This window comes from Strix uralensis, chromosome 1 (genome assembly GCF_047716275.1).
Source record: "Strix uralensis isolate ZFMK-TIS-50842 chromosome 1, bStrUra1, whole genome shotgun sequence".
Taxonomy (NCBI): domain Eukaryota; kingdom Metazoa; phylum Chordata; class Aves; order Strigiformes; family Strigidae; genus Strix; species Strix uralensis.
Window position 1 is genome coordinate 97,038,991 of NC_133972.1, and position 17,105 is coordinate 97,056,095.

The following is a 17,105-nucleotide window of genomic DNA, read 5'->3' on the forward strand; positions in this document are numbered from 1 at the left end:
GTAGATTTATTGATTTACTTCTTGATCAGTAATCTGTGTTTGGTGACTATGCATTTCCAGGGATTATCAACTTCAGAAGACAGTAAGTATATTCTTACTTGTTTCAACCTCTTGGTCCTAGAATTTGCAAATACATTTTATCAAGTGCAGGACAAAGCAAAAAAACAATGAACAATTCCTGCCTGACTTCTCTCCCCATTAAAACACTTCATGAACCAAATAGAGATAAAACAAAATCAAAAAATAGTTATTCTTTTTTGAATAACGACATCATAGAAAACTTTAGATTAGGAGAAGCCCTGCAGAGGTCATGTGGCCCAACCTCCTGGCCCAGCAGGACTGACTTTGAAGTAAGACTGGGTCACTTGGGGCCTTGTCCACACAGGTTTTTAAAATTTCAAAGGATGAAAATTTCACAACCACTCTAGAGCACTCATGATTTCTAACACTCACATCCTCACAGTGCATGTAACTTGCATAACCTTACATTCCTTGATCACTCCTTTATAACAGAGGAGTGGGAGGGAATGGCAAGTCATTTTGTTCAACCGTTATATCTGGAACTAGTCAGAAAACTGTTGTACAGACCTGCTCTCGAACAGAAGTGGCAGCATTTCCTCTTAATCTGAGGGGCAAACAAATCTACTGAGCTGACTTTGCTTCCCTAAGGGCATTCTTAAGGACAGCAGAACAGATCTTGCACTTGCAGCTGAGAACCGCAACTCTGGTCTGTTCATCTGCAGACTGCACACACGTATATGAACTACTAATAGATTAATCTTATTCTCTGTTCCTCAGTCTCCTAAGACTTTTCTCCCTGACAGAACAGAGATGATTTTATGATCTTGCCCATGATTATAGTAAGTGCTACTCAAGCTGTCTGTTATCACCTGGACAGGTAACTCTTCACAAGGGTGAGATTTCACATACTGATCTTGTCTCCTCAAATTAGCCAGATGTAGCCAACAGTAACCTAACAGTAGCCCATCAGAAGATTCAGCTTTTCCTCTCTGGAAAGGAGGAGCAAGAAACAAGGAATCTTCTTGCAAAGATTTTCTCAACAGAGCATCCCTAAGTGGATCAGTGCCAAAGTTTTCACTGACAGAAAGGGGTAATTTTAGGTTATGGACTTTCACTCTAAACACTGCTTTCATCCTCTCACACAGAAAATCCTCTAATAGGAGCTCCTAAATCCTGCTTGGTTTAAGTTTAAAAATGAGTCAGTGAAGCATTTATTTGGAACCCATTTTTTAGTAAGACAGTAAATCAACCTACTGTTCAACTCCCATAAGTTACTGAAGCTGGAAACAGCTTGCTGCACAGCTAAAAATTCACAGCAGAATTTGGATGAGATGCCCTTTGCACCCACAATTCTAGCATGAGAGGCAGCGGCACAAAGGCCATTAGCAATAACACAGCAGAAAATTTTCCTGAGCCTGATATGACATACATATCAACAGTATGAGCAAGAATATAGGTTACTCCCTGAAGGAAAAAAAATCTCCCCATTCATAATTTCTTTTTATGTTCATGCAACAATCCTTCAATAAAAAAGACATTAAAAAAAGCAAATGGCTGAAGAATCCCTAATTGATTTGAAACGGAAATACTGCTGTGCCATTGGGAACATTCTGTGTCAAAACTTTTGTAGCAGCATAACAGTGAGAAGAAACGTGACCAGAGCTTTAGACATCAATTTTGCATGTTTCAGGTACAAAGATGTTCCAGAAGAGGCATCCCTATCATCCTTTCACTGGAACACATCGGTAGGCTGTGACCATTACTTTGACTAATTATAACAAATACATGGCTGATCTTCTAGTTAGATCTTGTTAGATCTAGTTAGATCTTCTAGTTCTGGCTAAAAAGTTAAAAACATTCTGCCCACTAGATCTCTTGCAGACACAAGCTGTCCATAGGCTTCCTTTAGTGATCTCCTACTGCCAATAACAAATGAAGGACTTCTGTCATCCAAAATAGGCAAAACACCTCCAGGACTGAAACTTATGCAGTGTGTTGGAAGGAATTAAAAAAACCCAAACAAACCAAAACTTAATACACTTTTTTTCAACCACAGTATTAAAGTGTTGTAAAACCATTCAAAGAAGATATTGGGCCAGGTCAGCTACAACAGTTTTCCAGCTGTGAACCTGAGATTCAGTAAACTGTCAGTATTGTCACTGACACCATTTTCTCTTACAGGTAAATTAAACAACAACCTGTACTGGGTCTGAATACTGGTGTTTATTTACAAACCAACAAGATTAGAGCTTTTATCCCAGCTGATTATTTCACACACTTACCCATTTACTCCCCCGAAGTGTTATGTTTGCTAGGGTCTCAACTCCCTTCCCAGCAGGGAGGCTTGCTGCTGGTTGTGTGAAGGTCAGGCAGAAAATCATGTCCCTTCACACTATACAGCTACCCACAGTTACCAGTCCAAGGCAGTATCAGCCAAGGTCCCAGGGCATCCCCTGGTGTTTTTCTCCACACAACTTCCTGATGTCCAGGATCTTTCTTTTTCAGGCTTCTCATCTTTCTAAGGCCACTTCCAAAATCCTCCTTTTTGGCACCACATCTACTTACCAGAACACTCCAAGCCCCAATCAAAATATTTTATGTGAAGTACAAGACATGATCAGCAACCTAATCGGTGGTTCTGTCATGTCACTTAATTGGAGAATTCAGGACATAACTTAGTCCAGGTGTTATTAAATTTATAACCAGACTATATTGGCAGCAGCCATACAGTAGAAGGCTTGTTGCCCTTGACAGCTCAGAAGCCGACACGTTCATCCTCCACATATACACTAAGTTACCTGTTGCCTGTTAGCATTCACAAGTCAAGCTTTTCTTTTTGCCCACAAAGGATAAAGAGGTCATATCGCTTGAAGGTATACTGTATTTCAGCACTGCTCTTTGACAGACTGTTGCTATGCCCATTCTCAAGGTGATGTCTCAGAGCTATCCCCATGAAAACAAACACTGGAGAACCAGCAACACTGTACCAGCAGTCACGTTTCTGTCTTCTTACCCTGCCTCACTGCATGGCAGGGTGGAGTTACAGGTAAACTCCAATGCAACACCAGCATTGACATTGCTTGGAAATGGCAACAGATAGCAACTAAGCTCTTCCTATGATGTACTCTGTGGGTCCTGTTCATCCATTCAGTTTGCAGCCTCTTTCTTCTACATCTGAACTCCACAGCTAATTTTGCCTATGAACAGTGTAAAAAAACAGTCAGTAGGGCTGGGAAACCGATCGGGTGGTTATCTGAAATTATTATCAGAGAATAAGGGTTCAAAGGAACAAAGTGAGACTCCTAATGTGTTAAAAGAAGACTACTAACAAGGATAAATAGTTGGGCAGAATCTGTGGGAAGAATAAAGCAAAGCCATCATCTGGACAGGAAGAGGTAGACCCCAGGAAACTGAAGTTCCAAGACCAATGCTGCTGCACTCAATCTTTGCATCTGCAGAGATTATATCCCTCTGTCAGTCATGTCCCACTGGCTAACTGACCTTTACAGAAGAAAAATATTATCCCAGTTACTCTTGAGTGCTTGTTATTTTCCCTTCCCACCACTCTTCTATTTTTCTCTGGTAGATACTCATTAAGACTGACCAGCTACCACTGATTCTGAATCCCTAGTCACGCAATTACTATTAAAAATACTTCAGTTCCCTTTCTTGGATTTCATGGATTTACAGAAGTTCCTCCCAAAGACTCAATTTCTGAAATTTTGAATTTGAGTCAGTTATTGACATTTCAGAGTCCTCTCAGAGGGTTAACAGAAAACAACAAGAAAGACACAATATGTGCAGTTTTTGAGGAGGCTGAAGACTGGACAAAGACTTTGAAAGGAATTTAGAAACTACAGGGAGGGACTAAAATTATACAAAAAGTTAAGGTATCGCAAGGGATCAGTTAGTCAATCTCCTCTTTCAAGAATATCGTTGGGAACTACCTCCAGCTCCTTTGCTCTCTCATTATCAAGGGATCAAATTCACTACTACAAAACTAACAGGCATGTTCATTATTCCCTTTACAAACACAAACACATTTGTGAAGGGTGTCTATCCACCTTCCAAGCTCATGCTGAAGGTGTTCAGCATGAACAATTTAAAAGCAGATGTTCAAAGCCTACGTCAGACAATGGGATAAGGTCAAGTACTACTTCATCCATTAAATTTCCCATAAAAATGTACAGAAGAGTGACTGGTCTCCAAAGTTTATTAAAAATCAAAGAATAGAAAACTTTACATAAAAATATGTCAATTTTAGCTTCCACATAGTTGTCCACACAAAAAATTTAAACATGATTTTTTTTAAACCTGTAGCACATAACCACAGTGATAGCCAGGCCAATTTATTTGGTTCACCATGACTGAAGTGTTACATGATACCACTTTTTAGATGAGTTCTGCTTTAAAATGGACGCTAGTATAAGACACCAACTAAAGCCTCTGAAGGCTCTTTAATGTAGTTATGCTCAATATTGCTAGTGTGTAAAGACTAAGCAGTACAGGCTCATGTAACAGCCCTTAGATATTATTTATGAATCAGCTCACAATTTTTAAAACTTTTTTTTAAATTGTGATGAGTCCGGAGCATTAAGACAAACTTTTTGCAAACAGATATGCACTACTCTACTTTGGAATGTTGCCCTCTCTCCCCTCAAGGACCTGTTTGTGTTCAACAGATTCAGTAATAACATGAACTACTTCTGCTTCAAAGGCATACAGCATATTAAAAAGCTTCATGCTTGACACCTCATTTTAATACTCAGATATCAGTTTTAAAACCTTCTATATCTGTATACAGTATAGATGTCCTGTTAACAGGATTCTTCAGCTTTCTCTGCTAGTGGACTTATATAACTGATCTGTAGTTTTCTGTATAGCTTAAGAACTCTCATTAAGAACTCTCATTTAAAAAAATGGGAAGTCAGAGGGCATGAGATGTGACCTACTCCCAGGACAACTGTGGTGCTTTAAAAACTCAGGGTTAGGCAGGATGTACATTTTTCAAAAAGTTAGACAGTGTTTGTCATGGCAATACACACTTGCATAGTATACCTGTATGCATCTGTAAATTAAGTGCCAGCCACTCATACTGTGTACAACACTGGGCTGTGCTCTCCTGCAATACATTAAAAGATACTTCTCGTAATGCTTAGAGCAGCTGAAGTACTTTTTATATATTTGCTCTTAACAGAACTAATGCATACTGCTATACAGATTCCTTAATGGAATCAACATATTTCCTTTCTCCACATTCCTTAAGCCGGGTACCTCTGTTTAATAATGTTGTTTGAACCCAAACATTAACAGGTTACGTTACTAAAATGCATCAAAGCATGTAGTTCACAGCTTTTTAATTTCACATCAGGACTTGAACCAACCTTCTTCCCCCTCCCTCTCAAAAGTTTTACTTCTGGTAATACAAATGCTGAATTTGTTGTCTAGTTAAAGGAATAAAATTAAAACTCATTGGTCAGAGCAAGACGACTGATAGAGGCCAGACAATGAGCTAAAAAACACAGGGTCAAAATGCTTTGGAGCTTAATACCTTCTTAAAACCGTAAGCCAAATCGCACTTTCATTGTGAATCAAGAAGCCTCAAATATTACCAAATGTCATGTTTGTAACACTGCTCAGACAACCTGCCAAAACTATGAACCCAACTTAGATAATGCAACCTGGGAAAGGATCTGTAAATTAAAAAACCTCTTCCCCTTAAATATAACTTATGTGACAATATGAAATTAAATTAAAAATTCCAAGTTATTGCACAAATTATACTTCCAATATTTACAGAGCAAAAAATTCTGAACTTTGAAAGAAAAACAGGAGAGCAGCAAATTTACTTTTATGAATTCCCAACTTGATTTGCTGCAAAGAAAAAAAAATAATTCCAAGGGGCTGAAGTTTCCTTCACTTCTAAAATAAAAGAAAACAGAACCCACAAAGGAACAGATGTAGCCACAGCAAAAAAGCCACAGCATTTGTAAATGTCCTTGCAGTTCTATTGTCAGAGCTGCTTCGGCACTGTATGAACCATTGTGGGAAGGCAGAAAACAAACTTCCACATTTAATAAGGCTTCACAGATAAGCACAACTACTTCTTGAAGATGGACTGAACCACCACACAAAGAAACATGCAAAGAAGTCAGCTGCAGATATTTGGCAACACCAATAAAACGATGTGCTGGACGCTGGTCTCCATCCCTCAAGTCGAGTGGCACTCACTCAGTTTGTCTGAACAGGGAAGGTCATTTTGGCATCTGCCATTATCTGCTCAGACTAATAGGCAAACTGTCTCTGTGTTTTTTTCTTCTCCATATATTACGATTGTACTGGTGGTGTCCTCTATTACCAACTGGTTGCCTCATGCCTCCACTGCTGACAGGGCTGTAGCTGTTGCCTTGGTTATGAGTTCCTTTCATGGAAAACTTCATTCCACTGTGCTGCTAAAAAACACAAGATAAGCACTCAGTTTAGGCATAGAAAAAACTGAAACAAAACATATTACCAGTGGCATTTCCTCAACATACAATTCATTCCCACAGAACGCTGCTTGAAGCAACTGGTCTTTTCATGCTTGTCTGATTTTAGCTGTGCAAGTCTGATGGCACTAACAGCTTAAGAAGTGTTTTCTGAAGTGTCCTGCAAATGAAATGGTGTAGATTTCAAAGCATCCTGAAAAACCTTGGATCTCAGTATGAAATGCACTCGCTATGCACCACCCTTAAAAACAGAAACCTTCCACATTAAATACTAATTATGACAGTCGTGTTTATTTTGGAGGATCTCAGCAAGAGCACGACCAAGTGAGATACTTGGTAAGACTTTCCAAAACATCATGGATAAATGTAAGCGCGTGATCATATGAGCTGATACATACAACGCACAAGTCTGCTCTGCCTATAATCTCACTCAGCTACAGGTAAACTGGCTATGGCTTGTAAGGAGCTTGTAAATCCTACTGGTCTGACCACAGGGCTACACAGCTCCTAGATCATATTTTACATCCAGAGCAAGGCAAAACAATTAAATGATCAGGAACATAGCATGACACTTTCCTTGCGGGGAATCTCCAATAACTTGGAACAGAAACTGCCAAAAAGGTCTAGTGGAAGCCTGAATAAATCTACCACACCATAAGGTACTACAGGTGTCCTCCCATCACCTAATGGCATACAGTAAATTGGTTTAATGTGTTATGTACTTAAAATAGGTACAAGAGTTTCAGAAGATGAAATTGAAACTGACTTCCCAAATACTGATAACTTTAATGCAAGCAACTTTTTCTGATGTCTGACAGCAACAACTTTAAAACAGACAACTGACTGCCTTCAACAAAAGCTAATACATCATTTTTTCTTCCATAAGCGGTTAAACAGGAGCATCACTAAAGCTAACATTTGAGGCAACTGCTTAGAATATGACATATCTGCAGCTACTTTAGTCACCTATATTTCCAAACAAGTTTGAATTAGAAAAAAAAATATGAGAACACCAAGCCATCATTACAATTGTATGCACAAAACCAGAACAGTTACTGAAGGCATAATTCCATAAACAACATTTTACTGTCAAATCATCATCAGAAGAGACTCGGAGCATACAGAAAAACAAACTGGTGAAGACTAGTATTGAAGAATAATTAAAGTTAACTGAAGGGTGGTAAAACACCCTTGACTTTTTTTTTTAGTTTGTGTCCCCTACAGCAACCTAATCAACCTTCAACATGCAACTTCTAGACACGCAAGACAGACATGCTAAGTGCTATCCTCAGACTACCAACGGTGAAATATTCAAGGACAAACAGAAAAAGGGAATGCAACCTGAGAATCCCTCATTCATAATACACACAACTGCCAAAACCTTACTGGCATATGTTGTTAAAACATCTACTAGAATCTATTTATGAAAGTCAACAACATGAAATAACAAAAATTTAGAATATGTTTTATATTTCTGGCCTGCGGTCCTTCAAGCAAACACACCATCTTGTCACACTCTTGTGCAAAGTTTTCTAGTTCAGTAAGTGTACATCTGACTCGCAATTATATAAAGCAAACAATTAAGCATCTATATTATTTGAGGTCAAAATACTAAAAGTGATCTTTCAACAGTCAAAACACTAAAACCAGCCATTCATTACAGTTACCCTCAACTATATGCTGAAAAAAGACAAAGGAAAAGTTTAGTTTTGTTACTGTACAACCAGAACAAAACACTGACCAAAAAGCATATAAAGTCTCAGCAAACCTATCCTCTTCAGCTGGAAGTGTGAAAAACCTGGCAACTTCATCCTCAATTTGAGGATTCAGAAAAAAAATTATTGGGGGCAGGAAGGCAGGTCACCACAAGATCACACAAGCACCACAGCAAACATAACAAATAAGCCTATCTACCTGTATCCTAGAAGAAGTCATATCCCTGGTTTGATCAAAAGGTAATCAAACTTCCAAAGATTGTTTAATTTCTTGTCATTCTGACTTTTCCATATACTACTGATGGCTACACAGACCTAGATCATATACCCCCTCATTTTCTTCTCCAGGTTAAAGAATCATTCTTCACACAAAAGCAATTCCATGTCTCACTACTCTTATCATCCTTCCCTATTCTTCTTCCATTTGTATTATAACTTTTTTCTGATGTAGGAGGCAAAACTGTACTCACTGTTCATAATGGGGGATGTACATGGATTTTTACATGATGTTTTAATTTCTGCTCTTTTTCCCTAATAATGTGTAAAATTTGGTTTGACACTCAATTCTCTGTAGGAAATCAAGAAAGCATTATCAAAGCAGTTTTCTGCAAAAACAGCAAGATCTCATCTTTGCAAGAAACTGTCAGCCCGGGGCCTACCACTCTCTACAAAGTTTAATGTATTTCTCTCCCTCCTGATGCAACGCCTTGAAAGGTCACTTCTGCACCCCTTCTCAGTTGGCCCTTAAGGAGCTTAACAACACGAGCAAACTTGGTCACACTTCATCCATTGCCTTTCAGATGCTAGACAGCACAAGGCCCAGCACAAACTCCTGCAGGGCTTTCCTGACAAACTCCACTTACTACAAAAATTGAATCATTGTTTCTCATCTTTTAGCTAGTTAATTGTTTACAAGACAACAGACATCTTTCACTTAGTTTCTTTTGGAATCTTTGGCAAAAGAAATTTACTTCATGTCTTCTGGAAATCTCAACAGGCTGTATCAAACAGCTCTCTTGTGCACACACTTCTGGATATTCACATCCTTATGACTCTCATAGTCACTGAGAAATGGCATGTCTAAGCAGATGATGGCTGGAAAGAGATCAGATAATCAAAAAAAGCCCTTCATCTGTGATATGACAGATGATGGTTTAGATGCTTTGACTTTAGATCTATTTTTCTTGATAATCTCCTCTCCCATCATAGGGCTATTGATTCAACAACTGAATGATAGAACTGGTTTGGTTTCTGATGTTTTTTGGAGTTTTTTGACCAGTCTGTTGAATTTGATCCCCTGCAAATAAAAGCTGCTAGATCTGGAGGGAAAACTAAAAAATTGCATTTAAGACATGCCGGGCATGAGGAGGAGGGGTGAGGTGGAATTCTGTAATCACATACCAAGTTTAAAAAGTTTCCAGATATTTTAACAGAAATTTAAGAAAAGGATGTTATTGGCCTTTACTCCAAAAAACAGAAATCTGGTGGAAACTGAAATACCAATTCGTTATTTGCAAAGGAAACCGAACCTTTATTCTTAAATACTGGCAAATTTACTATACAAAACTGCTAACATTCAAAGACTGTCATTCAAGAAGAAAATTTAGTCAAAACCAAATCACCTACACTTTGAAATAGCACAAGTAATAGAGCTGAAATGTAAACATAAACAAGGTTTCTGAATCATTTCAGTTTTTGTGATTTTTTTGCCTGTTAGCATGTCTAAAGTAAAAAGAAAAAAGCAGAGAAGTGTTGGCAATGAAAACAAAGTATCAGTACTCTTAACTTTAAAAGTAAAGAGATTATACTTACAGCACTCAATTGCTAAGGAGCTACAAAGCTAAAGTTTAGAAAAGGCTTACAATAGTTTAGAAAGATGACATATTGACTCTTTTGTTGTTAAAACTAGAGGATTAATGGCCATGATTGAATCTAGTCTGCAGTTGATTGGAATTATAATCAAACTCTTAGACTTCAAAATCATTTCATGTGAAATACCAGAGTAGTATTCAGAAGAACTTCAATGCGCCATTAACATTTTAAGTGTCCCCTTAAATAACTTAATACACATCCTCAAAATATTTCAAAGTTCATTTCAATTTCTTACCTTATTTCCAATTTCTCTATTTTAGGCTTGTAGCAAAAAACCCCAAAACATAAAGAACCCTTTTTTAAAGGATTTATGTTAATTTTTCCACTTTCTGAATATAACAACATCTGGAAATATACTAAAAATGCATCTTGCATGCAAGTAAAATTTAACAACTTGTTCTTTATGAAATAAATTCACTGTTTTGCAGAGAAGCAATGGGCAATAACCTAACATTTTAGTCATTACTACACAAGCAATAAATCCAATATTAGGCAATGGTTCAAACTAGCCTCATTACTTTAAATTAGCTAACAGGATTCTACAAGATATGCGCACCAGCTACCTGGGCATACTCTTAACCTGGTAAAATTTGGAAGTGGTTTAGCTTTCTAAGATGAAGTATAGCAAAACAAAACGAAGTTCTTACTCAAGTTGTTTAGAACTGGCGATCTGGGGAAATAAGGCTCAAAGCACTGCAAACAAAGACTGCTTCCCTCCTTTTGGGCCCCTTATTTGGACCTACTGGCTATTTTCAGCTACAACGGACAAGATCTTGAGTCCTGAACAGATTTTATAACATCAGCCAAAACCCATTTTTGCTCCCATTAAAAGACAAACACAGCATTTATGCAGCCAGCTGTGAGAACAGCAAAGAAAAAAATCAACATGGAGATTAGAAAGAGCTCAAAAGCAAGAAAAGTTTTAGATGTTTCTTATCTTCTAACACTGGAGAACTGAAAGACTCACAGCCACAAGGGAGTGGGTTACATCAGTCCTTCGTATTTTATTTTACTTTGTGCGGTAGCTCTGCCACAAAAGGAAGCTTTTAGTTCTCTTCACTTTAACAACAGGTTAGGCAACTGTTAGTATGACCAGTTCAAAGAGAAACTAGTATTTGAGAGATCAGAGGGCCTAGTCCCCAGAATGACTGACAGTAGAGACTACCATCATAATCTGAGCATATTTAGAACTACTTTATAGTAAAGAAAGTCGAATCTCACACACGAAATAAATATCCTTTTCGATCTTGTCACCAGTTGTTTCAAAAAAATTGAGGGGCGGGAGTCAAAACAACACTACCAGAAGACAGAACTCATACTGCAACTTTGCTACTGTTGTGACATGGGCCATGAAGTGTTATCTGCATACTTGTCATTAAGAAGAAAAGGAGATAATAGCTTCTCTAGTGCAAATCTGACTATTTTAAAGAGAAATCTTACCTCACTGAGATTTCTCACCTTTTTATTTGAACAAAAAAGTATTTTTACAGGGAGCAGACCCAAAACACTTTCCAAATGATGAGCTGATATCAGAGTACATGTGAACAAGTCAGTACAGGAAATGCATATGTGAATATTCAAATCAATCTCAGCTTGGAAGCAACAATCTGATTACAGTGACATTGGAAGATGAAGGTGTACTACACAAACAAAAATCAGATATTACTTCTACATTTCCATTAGTCTATCTTATTTATGGTAGGTTTATTTATGTTGCTAGAAACTACTATTTAGACTTTGTGTCTTTCCTGCAACTCAAAAAGCACTCAGAAAACAACCACCAAGGTGGCCAGAGAGTTTCAGTCATATAAACATTTAGCTGGATACTCATACGGAGACCTGGATGTCTATATGGAGGCTGGATGTCTAAATTGAGACCTCTGGAGATCATTTAATCCAACCTTCTGTTGTAAACAGTCAGATTAGGTAATCCAGGATCTAGTCAAACTGAGTCAGCTTCCATACACAGAAGGGTATCACCACATTAAGACTGTCCATATAAATATATGACCATCTAAGATGAAAAATATTGAGTACTGTTTTCAGCTGAACAGCCTCAAACTCATACGTAGCTTCTTCTCTCCATTCTTTAGGAAAAGAATTCATCATCTTTTCCTAATTTTGCATGCATTAAATCAAAAGCCAAACAATGTTCTGTCATACACAGAAGATGGGTGTCTGACATTTAGAATCAAAACAGCTCCCAAAGTAGACAAAGCATCCTCCTTTCTTTGCCTAAGAAAGGGTATGGACACTGAATAAGTATTCCACCCTAAATGCGTGCTCTAAATAAAAGATAAGAAAAATGCCAGTTGGTTGACTGAAGAAACCTTCAGTACCTGAACTGCTTAATAATGTCACTGAAGAAACAAATCAGGTCACTTCTAAATTGAAGTTAACATACTAAAAACTCTGAAGCATCACACAATACTAAGGGAATTTAGCATATTTTTACATCTGACTAGTCCACCGGTAAAGTGGACTAGAGTTCAGCCTTGACATAAATTAAAATGTAACTTTACAAATGTATCTTTCATCCCAGTGAACTACACTTAACTGCTCACACTCATCTAAAAGATACATTTTTGACTCAAGCCCCTGACCAATGTTATATTTCCAATGCTGCTAACTTTTGGGGAATCATTCCAGAGATACTAGCAGTATCAGCATTATTAGTGAGACATTAACAATTCTTCTGGATAAGAGGAAACTCTGAAGCAAAGTATTTTAGCCAGTGAAATGCCTGTAAAGCAATATAAACAAGCAGTTTACAGGTTTAAGTGACTGGCCTTATATGGCCAAACACAAAATATGAAAAACTAACTACTTCTACAAGTTCTAAGAGTTATTTAGACTGTTTTTTTTCAGCACTGACATTAAAGTTTCATTTCCTAGTTGTCTCCTGTACTTCATAACTGAGCCAGTGAATGCTGCTGTGAAATTTTCAATGAACATATTCACGACCAGACACCACTCATCTAAAGGGTCTTCAGTGGAGGTTTTCTTAGAACACTGGAAGCCAGCACAGCAGGACTTGTACTTACTGGCTTTAGATACTTTTGAATCAAAAGACCATTCTTTGGGAAAAAAAAAAAACGCAGCTTAAAAAGTAAAAGAAAAGAGTTCTTATGACCTAAGCAACATGAAGTTTCTTCTGTCTTCATTGGTGACCAACAATCTATGAAGGAACTGAACTAAATTTCATCCCAAAATAACAAGGAAAGTAGTCCTTTCTTCATGATGGTAAGTCACTAAGCAATTTCCACCCCCTCCATTCATCTGGATATGCATGCCAGTATCTGTTATTCTGCTTATACCAGTGGGCAGCACTACTTTATAAACTCTTCTGCTCTTCCAAGTGAAATTTCAAACTGCTTGTCAACAAAGTAGAAGAATGATTACCTTGGAAAAATGATGATGATGATGATCCTGAAAAGCACGCAGACCCGTATCAGAAGCTTAATTAGTCCCTGAACTACCTGGAAATTCTCCAATTAATCATGCAGTACATAAACAGAATTGGTAATCATACTAAAGTTGTTTCAAAAAAAAAGTATTAGGAAGCTCTAATGGCACAGAATTTGCCTAGAAGGCTGCAAGTTGTTCAAAATACAGTTAGTGCTCTTGACATTGGCACCTCCTGCTTTTGAGGGTAGTACTGGACACCTGGGTACAGCTTCCAAGATAAACTGAGGTGGAGAAAGTTGTCAGGGAAAAGGCTCAAGACACCATGCAGACAAATGAATCCCTTTCAAAGACTTTTTGGATATGAAAGAACAATTGCTGTTAAGAAAAAGGCTTGCACATGTCTATTAGGATAGGAGTCATCTGAGCTAGTAAAGTGTGCCCATTAAAAATTATAAACTAATATGGTCTTAAGTTACATCAACTGCAAAAGGAAATCCGTCGATTTAATCTAGCTCAGTCCAGAAAGTTGCAAATAAAAAGGAGACATTTACACTATTCTGAGTAGAATGATACTATTTTCTACTTCTGACTTGATCATCATACTTATCAAAAAAAGAACATTTCTACTTCACAGTACATAAGCTTTTGGTAAATTCAATGTAAATAAAACATCATCCCATTTCTGAACTGTAAATAGCAAAAAACTCCTCTGATTTAACATAAATCTCAAAGGCACATCTTTGTCAAGTGAGAGCCACAGAAAAATTCCCAATTTTCAACATACAAGTATTGTACAAACTACTAAAAGAACAGTTAACAAGTATTGGAAAGGACAGCCAAGTAACAGAAAGCCAGAAAAAGTGCTACAAAGCAGTTGTTTTCCAAGATTCAAAATTCCAGCACAGACCCAGAATTCATGTAACACTGCCTCTTCACAACTGAGGCAAAAAACTCTGGATGCCAACTTGTTTTGTACCAACTGCATGCCTCAAAACTAGAATCTTTTGTGGATAATTTTGATGAAGTTAAGCTCCAGGGTACCTCTTCAGAAAAGCAGAGTTATTAAACAAAAGAATAAACTAGACTAAGTCTGTATTTTAGATGAAGTTTAACTTAAAATAGCTCTCCAGTTTTAGTTAAAAAAAAAACTTTATAAGTTTCAGACTGTACACTAGCATGTGAATACTCAACTACGGACACTAAAATAGCTTCTCACTAATAGAAAACATCTCCTGTGCAGATAAGCTGGTTTTGCCTAGGTAAGATTCAGAAGCAGGGGAAGACAGGTAAAGGGGGGAAAGCAGCGGGGGGGGCGGAAATCTGTATAATCACTTGAAAGATTAAAACAAAAGGCATACCTCGAGATACAAGTGGGGCTTGGTAGATGACTGAGGATTGCAGAGGTAGCTGGCAAGAGCATGTGATAACAGCTTTCAAAGATGGCGCCCCTTCTATGTTAACCTGTCTGCAAGGAAATAGTGGAACACCTACAGTATGCAAAGATAAAGCAGCCTGGTCTAAATGAAAAAGAGGGTGAAAAACACCTCAGTGAAGTGTCTAAATCAAGCATTTGTGTAGTAACTATGAAGAATTTGGGCATCAAGCTATAACATGCCCTAAACTCAATGCTGATATTACTGAACATTGAAAATGCTGTTCAGATGAAATTTCTTCATTATTCATCTAAAAGTTTCAATAGTTAAAGCACCACCTGATTTTTTTTTTTATTCTGCATATAAATCAAACTCACAAGCTGCATGAAAAGTATTCCCTTACATGCTAGGCTCAAAGCATTTTGATCAGCAGCACAAAGCACAGCTGGAGGTCAGCAGCTAGTGGTATACCCCAAGAGCTGATAGTACGGTCAACACTAGTTAATATCTTCATTAATTACCTGAATGATGGGAGAGAGTGACCCTCAGCATGGTTGCAGAGGATACAAAATTGGAAGGAGTGGCTGATACATAAAATGGTTGTGGTGTCTTAAAGAGAGAGACCTCGTCAGGCTGGAGAAATGGGCTGACAGGAATCTCATGAAGTTTGAAAAAGGGAAATGCTAAACTCTGCCCTTGGAAAGGAATAATCCCCCACACCAGTACACACTGGGCCCTGACTAGCTGGAAAGCAGCTTGGCATAAAATGACCAGGATTCCCAGTCGACAAGTTGAACATGAGCCAGCAACATGCCCTTGCATCAAGGAAGGCCAACAGCATCCTGGGCTACATTAGGACGAGTCTCTCTAGCAGGTCAAGGGAGGCCATCATATCCCCTCCACTCAGCACTGATGAGGTGACACATGGAGTGCTGGGCCCAAGTTTGGGCTCCCTAGTAATAGAAACATGGACACACAGGATTGAGTCCAGTGAAGGTCCATGACGATAAGTAAGGGACTGAAACATTTGCCATAGAAGAAAATTATGACAGAGCTAGGACTGTTTAATCTCAAGAAGAGAGAGCTTGGGAAGGATCTTATTGATGGGTCTAACTAATGAGACGGTGTAAAGACAGAGCCAGAGTCTTCTCACTGGTGCCCAGTAAAAGCATAAGAAGCAACAGGCATAAGCTGAAATACAGAAAACACCATATAAATTTAAGAAAAAAAAACTTTACTGGAACACGTTTGCCCAGAGTGATTGAGGAGTCTCCATCCTTGGAGATACTCAAAACCCTGACTGGACAAGACCTTGAGCAACCTGCTGTAGCTAAACCTGGTTTGGGCAGGAGGGTTGGACTAGGTGATTTCCAGAGGCTCCTTCCAACCTCAACTATTCTGCAACTCTGCAAAATACTTGAATAATCTTAAAGCAGAAACTGAAGTAAATACATCTTGTGTCATGCCCAAGGTGTCAAGTGCTGAATCGAAAAAGACAGGGTCATTAAGTTGAAAATATCCTGGCTCTGGATTCCCAAGAACTGTGACAGGAAGACTGAAAGAAAGAAAATATTATAAGAACCTGACCAAAACTAGGTTTCAAAGAAACCAGTTCATTGTTTTGTTATCACAGGCAACCTACAACTCACAACTTGCATTAAAGCTCATGTGAGGCAGCTGTTTCAACTAATAGTTTTAATAATAAAGATTGAGGGAATTTTTTTCTACAGATAGAGGCACTGAGGCTGTAAGAAAGACTGAGGATTTTTCTTCCTTGTACTATAATGGATACATAAGCTAAAATATTTCAGGCTAGTTGAGTAACACAGTTTCCCTGCATGTTCACCTCCCAGTACATTTAAGCACACATTTAATATCTTGGTAAAAATTCTTACACACATGTCCATAATTAATTTTCTGTTCTCTATCTTTAAAATGTATTACAGAAAGTTACGTGTGTAGTCAGATCTGTTCTAATAATTCAAAATCAAGACAACCAAACAAGCCTAGACAGGTCAGTACTATTTCTTCAGATTCAAAAACTAGCTTACAGATACACCACCTACGTGAAGTTTCTATTTCAAGAGCAGGATGTTAAATAACCTAAAGATCTGCAAATATCCCACTGATTAGGCACCAGGAGTCTCAAATACAACTTAGGGAGTCAGACATCTACACTCTTCCTCCAACTTACTCCTAGGTGTCAGTGGGCTGTGGAAGGGCTATTA

The 17,105-nt window shown here is 38.0% G+C and overlaps 1 protein-coding gene across 3 annotated transcripts in view; it reads right to left on the minus strand.

Moving 5' to 3' along the window:
* Positions 1 to 4,216: 4,216 nt before the first annotated feature.
* TENT4A (terminal nucleotidyltransferase 4A) overlaps positions 4,217 to 17,105 on the minus strand; it is a 62,802-nt gene continuing 49,913 nt past the window's right edge. For 2 of the 3 annotated variants that reach the window (XM_074874721.1, XM_074874699.1), the window contains one exon: positions 4,217 to 6,473. In XM_074874721.1, coding sequence (XP_074730822.1) covers positions 6,294 to 6,473 — 180 coding nt within the window. In that variant the 3' untranslated portion in view covers positions 4,217 to 6,293. Of the gene's footprint in view, positions 6,474 to 16,090; positions 16,433 to 17,105 lie in introns of those variants that run through there. The other variant, XM_074874710.1, reaches the window with a different exon arrangement.